Raw genomic sequence first — 10,964 nt, 5'->3', positions numbered from 1 at the left:
GATTAGAGCAGAGATAAAATAGAGAATAGGGAAATAACAGAGAAATTCATAAAACTAAGAGCTCAATTTTTGAAAAGATAAAAAAAAATGACAAATTCTTAGCTAGATTAACTAGGAAAAAACTACTTAACTAAAATCAGAATTGAAATATAAGACATTACAACTAATGCCATAGAAATAAGACGGATTATAAGAGAATACTATAAATGCTTATATGTCAACAAATGGGATAACCTAGAAGAAATGGATACATTCCTAGAAATACAGAACCTCTTAAGACTGAATCATGAACAAATAAAAAATTTGAACTAGTAAGGACATTGAAGTAGCTTTAACAAAGAACAACAAAGAAAAGTCCACGATCAGACAGCTTCACTGGGGAATTCTACCAAACATTGGAAGAAAAACTAACACCAGTCTTCTTCAAACTCTTACAAAAAACTGAAGAGGTGGGAACAATTCATAATTCATTCTGTGAGGGCAGCATTATTCTAATACTAAAACCAAACACTACAAGAAAACTACTGATTATATACAAATATAAAATCAGTCCATGGTACACCTGAAACTAATATAATGCTATATGTCAATTATGGTGGTTTGGTTTAGTCACTAAGTCATGTCCAACTCTGGGGACCCCGTGGACTGTAGCCCACCAGGCTCTTGTGTCCATGGGATTTCCCAGACAAGAATACTGGAGTGGATTCCCATGCTCTCCTCCAGGGAATCTTTCCCAGCCAGAACCCACGTCTCCTACATTTCAGGCAGTCTCCTGCATTGCAGGCGGATTCTTTACTCCTGAGCCACCAAGGAAGCCCTCAATTAAAAAAACTCACACCATTATCTCTGATCAATACACTGAAGCATTCCTCAACAAAATACTAGCAAGTCAAATTCAACAGCATGATCAAAGGATTATATACTATGACCAAGTGGGATTTATTCCTGCACACAAGGATGCTTCAGCCCTGACTGAAGGTCAAGTGATCTTCAGTAAGGGTGCCAACTGATGCTTTTGAATTGTGGGGCCGAAGAAGACTCCCAAGAGTCCCTTGAACTGCAAGGAGATCAAGCCAGTCAATCCTAAAGGAAATCAATCCTGAATATTCATTGGAAAGGCTGATGCTGAAACTGAAGCTCCAATAGTTTGGCCACCTGATGCAAAGAGCCAAATCATTGGAAAAAAACCTGAAGCTGGGAAATACTGAGGGCAGGAGAAGGGGATGAGACAGTTGGGTGGCATCACCAACTCAATAGAAAAGAGTTTGAGCAAACTCTGGGAGATAGTGAAGGACAGGGAAACCCTATGGACAGGAAGTGCTGTAGTCCATAGGGTCGAAAAGATTTGGACACGACTTAGACTGAACAACAAAGGTGCCGAGACCAAGCAACCGGGAAAAGAAGTCTCTTCCAGCCAATGGTGTTGGGAGACATACAGAGATACACTGCAAAAGGAAGCCGTCTACAAACATCACCTTATACCATACACAAAAATGTACTCAAAAGGAATTGGCATGAAGAGGCAACCTACAGAATGGGGGAATTTGCAAATCACATATCAGATAATCACTTAATATCAGAATATACAGAGAGCAATATGTTTAGTATTGTCTCACATGTATTTTTAAAGAGAGAAATTTTATATGGCTAAAGAAAAGATATTGAATAGCTTAAAATCACATATACTTGTATTTATAAGAAAAGTTCTGAAGATTTCAATATTAACAATACCTTTTGGGGTGGGTGGGTTTTATGTAAAGAAAAAAAAAAAGCACTTTATGGGACAAAACGTACAGAAAGATCAAGTTCTCTTGTTCTAGAAGTCTAATTTGCTATGAAAGTGAAAAGTAGTATACCTAGAATGAGAATTAGTTCTTCTTATTTTCTAGAGGTTAAACTTTGGCTTTGCCACATTCTGCTTTGGAGTTGGACCTGTGTACTCACTAGTTTGGTGAAGGAGGAAGCAGGTAGGAAAGCCATGTCCTGGGCTCAAATGCCCCTGTAAATAATCTCACCTAACACCATTGGTCAGCAGTGCACCACACCCTGTGGGAATCAAGGTTGCCGTGGGAGAAATCTATGCACTTAGCAAACCAGTCTTGATTTTGTTAGAAAATGTCTCCCAGAGAAACAAAGGAACCCCCAGTATGACCTTGAGATAGACACAAGTACCTTCATTTTGCACATGAAAATTGAGGCTCCAAGAAGTATTTTATTAAGCCTGCATATCCATGTAATTAAGCTTGAAACAGATTTGACAGCCCAGCCGAGAATTTCTCCTCTCTTGCCCGTTTACCTTACATCCCAGGTCCTGAACCTATTTAATACATACTTTAGGAGCCTCAGGTGGAAAAATCTGACCTAGCAATGCATAGCTGTTGTCTCCGGTTTAGCTGCATGTTTAAAACAAAGTAGCTGTGAATCTAATGGGAATGTGTTAAGGACTGGAGAGCCTCCCATTTTCAACCTTCCTCTGCCTTGGGCTAATTTGTGGCTCAAATGGTAAATAATCTGCTTACAATGTGGGAGACCCAAGTTTGATCCCTGGACAGGAAAGATCCCCTGGAGAAAGGGAATGGCTACCCTAGTATTCTTGCCTGGAGAATTCCATGAACAGGGGAGCCTGGCAGGCTGCAGTCCATGATATCCCAAAGAGCTGGACATGACTGAGGGACTAACACTCTGCCTCCCTAATCCATACGAGCTGGCCTACAACCCAGACTCATTGATATCGATACCACTATGTAAACTACCATTATTTTGTTACGAATATTTGAAGGCCCAGTATGGATTTTAAGTAGCTATTTTTGAATGTTTGAGTGTATTAACATGTAGAGACATCACTTTGCCAACAAAGATCCGTATAGTTAAAGCTATGGTTTTTCCAGTAGTCCTGTACAGATGTGTGAGTTGGACCATAAAGAAGGCTGAGCGTCGAAGAACTGATGCTTTTGAACTGTGGTGTTGAAGACTCTTGAGAGTCCCTTGGACAACAAGGAGATCAAACCAGTCCATCCTAAAGGAAATCAGTCCTGAACATTCACTGGAAGGACTGATGCTGAAGCCGAAGCTCCAATAATTTGGCCACCTGATGTGAAGAAATGACTCATTGGAAAAGACTCCGATGCTGGGAAAGATTGAAGGCAGGAGAAGGGAAAGACAGAGGATGAGATGGTTGGATGGCATCACCAACTTAATGGACATGAGTTTGAGCAAGCTCTGGAGTTGGTGATAGACAGGGAAACCTGATGTGCTGTATAGTCCATGGGGTCACAGAGATGGACATGACAGATTAACTTAACACAACAAATGCATTTATGTATATTTTCTCATTTGTCCTTTTAAAGTCCTCTGAGGTAGTGGGCAGATGTTTATTACACTTTAGTTCATTCATGTTAAGTGAGTTACTGAAGGTCTCAAAATTTCTCTTTATTTTTAGGGGGAAAACGTTAATGTTTCCTTTGGAGAAGAGGGAAAAAAAATCTTACCTGAAATAAAGTCATTCAGTCACGTCCAACTCTGTGACCCCATGAACTATATACTGTCCATGAAATTCTCCAGACCAGAACACAGGAGTGAGTAGCCTTTCTCCTCTTACAGATGAGAATTAATGACCAAAGAGCTTAAGTAAGCAAGTTTAAGGTCACCTAACTAACCAGCTGTGGAACTTATGACTAAAAACCCAGTTAGTTCACTGCTATCTCCCCTGTACTACATTATCTACAGTTAGGATAGGGAAGCCTGGTGTGCTGCAGTCCATGGGGCCAGAGAGCCCCACAAAACTTAGTGACTTAACAAAGGAATTGAAGATAATAGCAGTTCCTGAACTTTAAGTGCCAGGTTTTAGCTGTATTTCAGGCCCTATGAATTGCTTATGGCTTAAATGCAATTATCCTTGTGTGATGACAATTGCTAAACCATCAGTCACCCTGGCATGTGTTGGTTAAATTTCAGAACTGTATTCAAGTGCATCTTTTGATTTAGGAAGGCACATTTTGCTTAACAGCCTACTCTTTAGCCATTAATGATCTTAACTGCCACTGTAGTTGTAGAACTTCCTAGTGCAGAGAATGCTGAAAATTGGGCTAGAGGGCAAGTCAGTAGCTCACTGCCTGGCTGATTTCCTACCAACTTCTTCAGTTGAACTGAGAACACCAGCTCCTCTAGGAAAGGTTAAATCACTGCTGGCCTCAGGAATAGAACTGTAAGACTCTTACGCAACGAAATTTTCTTGTTTCCCCAAGCTAATTAGAAGTTGATCTGGCACAATGTTATTGTAAATGGGTTAATATAGGTTACTTTGGAGAAGGCAATGGCACCCCACTCCAGTACTCTTGCCTACAAAATCCCACAGACGGAGGAGCCTGGAGGGCTGCAGTCCATGGGGTCGCTGAGGGTCGGACACAACTGAGGACTTCACTTTCATGCATTGGAGAAGGAAATGGCAACCCACTCCAGTGTTCTTGCCTGGAGAATCCCAGGGACAGGGGAGCCTGGTGGGCTGCCGTCTGAGGTTGCAGAGTCGGACACGAGTGAAGTGACTTACCAGAAGGTTACCTTAGCATAGGTTAGCATAGCATCTTTGCTAAACCTTAGCATTAACACCTTTCCAGGTTCCGCTCTACAAAAATCCCTTTTCAACATCTGGTGTTTTGGAGACCTGCTAGGAGGAAAAAAACAGAATCAAAAGGACTTGGATGTTGCAGAAGTGTTTTGGGATGAAAATTCCAGTATCAGAACGATTGTGTGGCATGTGTTGGACATGGGTTGAAAACCAGGTGTGGGGGCTTGTCAACTTACAGTGAGGCTCTGGCATCTGGCACATAATTGGATAGAGAAACCTGAACAGCTTACGTATGCTAACTGAAGCCACTGGACAAGGTAACCCAAAGTGGGCTGGGTTCCTGGGAAGAAAGGCAGGAATTTCATTACTGCAATCCTAAGAGTGGCCAATTTTATCAGTTGTAAAATGCTTATATACCTGTCATATACTTCTGTAGAATAGACATACATGTTTAGGATAGCCACCCAATTAAAAATAGCAAAGACTTCAACCCTTCAATGGGACATCAAGATGGATCCTCAACCCATGGGCACACTAAAATTTCAGCTGTGCTATTAAAGCTCAGAACACTGAGCAAATTAAAATGCAAAAACCAATTTCTATGTCTACACAATGGGAATACAATGTATAAGCAGGGTCTTGGAGTTAGCCAGTGTTACCCAGTAATAGAGGTTTGGATTTGACCTAAGATGTGCTTTTCAGCCCTAAACATATAAATGCTTAACTTAGCTTCATACGGAATGACTTATATACATAAAGTGAAAAGTGATTCCAAGGAGTATAACACATTCTATAGATATAACCTAAGTACTAGGATTGTTTTATATTTTATTGTATTATATTTTCTTATCTAAAATTAAGGCACCAGTATCTATAAAAGTTTCCACAACTTACTGAAATTTGCCAAATTTAAAAGGAGTTATGACAAATGGCAGGGTCAGATATTAAGACCTAGATTTTGAGTTCCTTGCCTTTTATCACACTAGGTTTCTAACTACAGCTGGTCACATTAGAATCATCCCAGAAACTGCTGACAGTTCCAAAGTTAAACGCACACACATGTTCAAAAACCCCAATATTCATCAATAGCAAGATCTCATGTGGCAGTTAACACAATTCCATTTTCAAATGCTGTCACGTGTAAACTAGCTTACAATGGAAACAGGGTCAAGAACCACAGGCTATCCATCTAATTCTGATTATTCTACTTAAAAGGTGGAATCAATTCCATAACACAACTCTATTTCTAAGACTTGTCAGTATTATAAATAAGTCAACAAAATTTAACAACTGATTATCGATTTATTAAAAAGGTTGATTTAGGCATCGGCAATGGTGACTTCCACCTCGACTCCCGGCTCAATACTGATGGAAGTGATCTGCTTGACAATTTCAGAAGGACTGTGCAGGTCAATGAGTCGCTTGTGGATCCTCATTTGGAATCGATCCCAAGTCTTAGAACCTTCACCACAAGGAGTTTTCCTCGTAGTTATTCTCAGAGTCTGCAACAAGAAAAAATGGAAACCAAGCGTTTATGGTCTGTTGTGCTTCCCTAGGACACTTCTGATATCCAAACGCACATCAGAATTATCTTGGAATTTTTTTAAACATATAAATGCCCAGGTATTGCTTTTTTTCGCCAAAGCTCCAGATGTTTCTATCGAGCAGCCATGTTTAAAAGCAACCGGACTGTAACAGAACCTTTTACCTAGTTTGCTTCACTTTTTCTATTTCATGTTCAGTGCTATTTCACTTAGTTTATGTTTTCTAATTTCTCCATCTTCTCTCCAACTATCATCTTCCACCTCCTGCCCAGGACACACTCTCTCACCTTGGTAGGCATCCGAACTGGTCCTTTCACTTTTAGATTCTTTTCCTTCGCGCCTCTGATCAGGTCAGCACACACTGCAGGGAAGTAAAAGCATCCTTCAGTTGGTTCCCTTAACGCACAAGAGCCGGCTCAAAGTCGAACCGCCGCGGGCTCAGAATAGCGTATAAGACGATCACCGTAAGTCAACACAGCAATTCTCTCCTCACCGCCAACACGGCACACACCAAGTGTGGACCACTCTTAATTCTTGTCTTTTGAAAGAGGACACTGGCCCCCCCGAGAGCCGACCTCGCTCAGGAACAAGCCCCGAGACCCCCGAATTCGCCGCACTGACCCTTCTCCAGAGACTTCACGTTGCGGCTGGTGAGGGTGATCCTAATCCGGTGAATGGCCACCTCTGGCTCCACGGGAGTCTTGCCGGTGTCTTTAAAGGCCTGTTACCACACAAATGAGAATAAAAAACCCTTAAGTAGCTTATCAAGTCCGGGGACCAGCGCGCTCGGACCCTTCACAGTTCCTAGCGGCATCTCATAAGCCCATTCCCTGGACAAACGAGTCCCGTTCCCTCCCTCCAGCCCAATCTTCCTCCAGGACGCGACCCGGACGCCCCCGACTCACCATGGCTGCGGCGTGGCTTCCTGACCGACTTGTTCCTCGGCGAGAGCGAACAGCGGTGAGTCAGGAGCAGGAGCGGGCGGCACACAAGTCCGCTGCAGCCGCGACCGCGTCTTCCTCAAAGAGGAAGGCGTGAGGCCTGTGGGGCGCTTATATAGCCGCACTCGCGTTTGCATCCGGGTCCCGCACGCTTCTCCGCGCTGCCCCGGAAGAGGAATCGTCCGGCGGGCTCTAAGGCGGCTGCGCGAACCGGGGATGGGGCTCCCGCGAAGGGGCAGGCTAGGCGTGGCTGCGCGCGCCCCCTGTCGCCCAGGCGGAGTCTGAGCGCCGGGAGGTGGAGTGCTGGCGGAGCCGTCCTCGGGGGCACCTGGCGGAGGTGATGGGGACACTACAGTTCAGTTCAGTCGTGTCAGACTCTTTGTGACCCCACGAATTGCAGCACACCAGGCCTCCCTGTCCATCACCAACTCCCGGAGTTCACCCAGACTCATGTCCATCGAGTCGGTGATGCCATCCAGCCATCTCATCCCCTGTTGTCCCCTTCTCCTCCTGCCCCCAATCCCTCCCAGCATCAGAGTCTTTTCCAATGAGTCATCTCTTCTCATGAGGTGGCCAAAGTACTGGAGTTTCAGCTTTAGCATCAGTCCTTCCAAAGAACACCCAGGGCTGATCTCCTTCAGAATGGACTGGTTGGATCTCCTTGCAGTCCAAGGGACTCTCAGTCTTCTCCAACAACACAGTTCAAAAGCATCAATTCTTCGGCGCTCAGCTTTCTTCACAGTCCAACTCTCACATCCATACATGACCACAGGAAAAACCATAGCCTTGACTAGATGGACCTATGTTGGCCAAGTAATGTCTCTGCTTTTGGATATGCTGTCTAGATTGGTCATAACTTTCCTTCCAAGAAGTAAGCGTGATTTAATTTCACGGCTGCAGTCACCATCTGCAGGGATTTTGGAGCCCAAAAAAATAAAGTCTGACACTGTTTCCACTGTTTCCCCATCTGTTTCCCATGAAGTGATGGGACCAGATGCCATGATCTTCGTTTTCTGAATGTTGAGCTTTAAGCCAACTTTTTCACTCTCCTCTTTCACTTTCATCAAGAGGCTTTTTAGTTCCTCTTCACTTTCTGCCATAAGGGTGGTGTCATCTGCATACCTGAGGTTATTGATATTTCTCCCAGCAATCTTGATTCCAGCTTGTGCTTCTTCCAGCCCAGCGTCTCTCATAATGTACTCTGCATAGAAGTTAAATAAGCAGGGTGACAATATACAGCCTTGCTTGACGTACTCCTTTTCCTATTTGGAACCAGTCTGTTGTTCCATGTCCAGTTCTAACTATTGCTTCCTGACCTGCATACAGGTTTCTCAAGAGGCAGATCAGGTGGTCTGGTATGCCCATCTCTTTCAAAATTTTCCACAGTTTATTGTGATCCATACAGTCAAAGGCTTTGGCATAGTCAATAAAGCAGAAATAGATGTTTTTCTGGAATTCTCTTGCTTTTTCAATGATCCAGCAGATGCTGGCAATTTGATCTCTGGTTCCTCTGCTTTTTCTAAAACCAGCTTGAACATCTGGAAGTTCACGGTTCACGTATTGCTGAAGCCTGGCTTGGAGAATTTTGAGCATTACTTTACTAGCGTGTGAGATGAGTGCAATTGTGCGGTAGTTTGAGCATTCTTTGGCATTGCCTTTCTTTGAGATTGGAATGAAAACTGACCTTTACCAGTCCTGTGGCCACTGCTGAGTTTTCCAAATTTGCTGGCATATAGAGTGCAGCACTTTCAGAGCATCATCTTCCAGGACCTGACCTAAAACCCCACAAACTCCCCGGCTTGGTGCGCAGACCGCCGGCCTCCGTGCTTGCAGCTTCTACGCTGCAAAGTCCACTGCCCGTAGAAACCCAATCACTGGTACTCTGTGAAGCGGTAGCTTTTCTGAGCACAACTCACGTGGATATCAGGAAAAATGACTGGTCATGTTATTTTTTTAAATTAGCAGTTATTTTTCATAGCCTGGAACATCCTTTTGTGGTATTTCATCCTCTGGCTTCTCAGGCGGGCAGAAACATCTGCAGTCTGTTTCTAGAAAGTACGTGAGTGAAGTTCTTCCGTCTGGACCTAAGGTCAAATGCTCCCCGCGCTGCCCGCTTATCTGGGGGCGTGTCGTGCATCCAAGGCCCCCGCCTGGACACCCAGGCCCTCCAACTGATTCAACTCAAAAGTGTGTAATCTCCTCTGTCGGGATAAAGTGAGGTTGGCCGAGATCCCTGAGGACCTCCCCAATACTGAGCATCTGTCTGTTCATAGTCAGATATGGACAGAGTACAGTGGACACCCGGAGAGTGGTCGGCTGACCTGGTGGCCAGGAGGACACACGTGCTTACAGATGACGGAGTGGTTATGCAGGCCGAAATGGGTGAGCTGGGTTTTGATACAGGGCAGAAGTGAGGGTCAATAACCTCCTATTATTTTGCAGGTGAACCTGAGTGCATAAGAGTGATTTGCTCAGACTCAAATCTAATCCTTCCAGTTCGGGGCCTTTCTTGAGCCTTTCTCTTCTGTTCCTTGGAGGGAAATTATACTTGAAACAGATTAAATAATCTCATTGACTTTTTCCTGGATAATGGGGCACAGCTAATACCTGGCTATCTTTGGCTCACAAAGAATATGTTCTAGATTTTGCTTCTATTTAACAAGTAATTTAAGTGTTAAAATTTGGACATTTTTCAGTTCAGTTATTTTAAAATGTCATCCATTGGCTGTAAAGACTTTATTAATAGAATTTGCAGCAGAAAATCCAAAAACCTGCTTTCTTGTTTTACTAGTTGTAATCTAAATGAGACTTCATAACTTTGGGCTTTTATGTCTTGGCAGGGCTCATGCTCAGTCACTCAGTCATGTCTGACTCTTTGTGACCCTGTGAACTGTAGCCCACCAAATTCCTCTGTCCATGGGATTCTCCAGGCAAGAATACTGGAATTCTTCAGGCTTACCATTTTCTTCCCCAGGGGATCTTCCCAATCCAGGGATTGAACCAAAGTCACCTGTGTCTCCTGCATTGGCAGGTGGTTCTTTACCACTAGCACCACCTGGGTATGGCTAACAGCCATAAATAGACAAAAATACAATTGCCTAAACTCCCCTGGTAGTGATCAACCACAACTGCATTAGTACCGAGTATACATCTTCAGAGAAAGCTTACAGCTGCATTTAGGTTTTACTAGTGCTCAAAAGGGACATGAGTCTGAGCAAACACCAGGAGATGGTGAAGGACAGGGAAGCCTGGTGTGCTGCAGTCCATGGGGTCATGAACGGTTGGACACAACAGGAAGATTGAACGAACAACAAGTGCTCAAAAGACAGCCAGAAATTCAGTGGTGAAATACTTGGGAAGTACATTTGTGATTGTGGTACATCCATTCTTAGACTTCCTGACTATAGAAAAAGAATTTCAGTATAGGAAAAGGCAAAATATCGCCCAGCATTTATGGGGAAAATCATTTGACGTGACTGGTACTAAGGAAATGGCTAGTTGAAATATTAGATGAATGCAATGAAAAAAATCAGTGTTTTGAAGTTTATAAGGTTTAGTTTCAAACGTTTTGTTATATTTTTCTCTCAAAAGTTATCAACTGCTGTGGTACCCAAATTTGTATTAAAATTGTAATATTCTAATATTAGTAAGATGTTCATTGGAGAAAAAGTAACGTTTAATGATAAGCACAAAGAAGAATAAAATACAGAATGCTACATTCAGAGATAAACCACCTATTTACACCCTCAGCTGTGTATGTAGCCCTTTAAAATGTGGGCTCGTACTGCATATACAGTTCAGTAAGCTTTATCCACAGAATGTTTTGTCACAATAATTATACTTCTGCAACATTCCTTTTAACAACTGTCTTGTATGGATGAGTCATTCATCATTTATTCAGCTAGTCTTCTGTTT

General features: G+C 43.2%; 1 protein-coding gene and 1 non-coding gene across 2 annotated transcripts; both read right to left on the bottom strand.

Moving 5' to 3' along the window:
- Positions 1–5,846: 5,846 nt before the first annotated feature.
- Positions 5,847–7,173, bottom strand: RPS20 (ribosomal protein S20). The gene is made up of 4 exons (XM_005889160.3): positions 7,014–7,173; positions 6,730–6,829; positions 6,396–6,469; positions 5,847–6,066 (listed from the first exon to the last, which is right to left on the bottom strand). Exons 1-4 carry the CDS (start codon positions 7,014–7,016, stop codon positions 5,884–5,886), a joined length of 360 nt encoding a protein of 119 aa, XP_005889222.2. The 5' UTR covers positions 7,017–7,173; the 3' UTR covers positions 5,847–5,883.
- LOC138990807 (small nucleolar RNA U54) lies at positions 6,540–6,606 on the bottom strand. The gene has a single exon (XR_011466923.1). It is a non-coding gene; the product is annotated as a small nucleolar RNA U54 (small nucleolar RNA).
- Positions 7,174–10,964: the final 3,791 nt, after the last annotated feature.

This window comes from Bos mutus, chromosome 14 (assembly GCF_027580195.1).
Source record: "Bos mutus isolate GX-2022 chromosome 14, NWIPB_WYAK_1.1, whole genome shotgun sequence".
Taxonomy (NCBI): domain Eukaryota; kingdom Metazoa; phylum Chordata; class Mammalia; order Artiodactyla; family Bovidae; genus Bos; species Bos mutus.
This window is presented reverse-complemented; position numbering and strand designations above follow the sequence as displayed.

Excerpts from the sequence above, each read along its gene's own strand:
- RPS20 (XM_005889160.3), bottom strand. Across the intron at positions 6,470-6,729 it reads CGTGAAGTCTCTGGAGAAGG|TGTGTGCTGACCTGATCAGA; the intron begins GTCAGTGCGGCG and ends ACTTCCCTGCAG. Across the intron at positions 6,067-6,395 it reads CAGTTCGGATGCCTACCAAG|ACTCTGAGAATAACTACGAG; the intron begins GTGAGAGAGTGT and ends TTCTTGTTGCAG.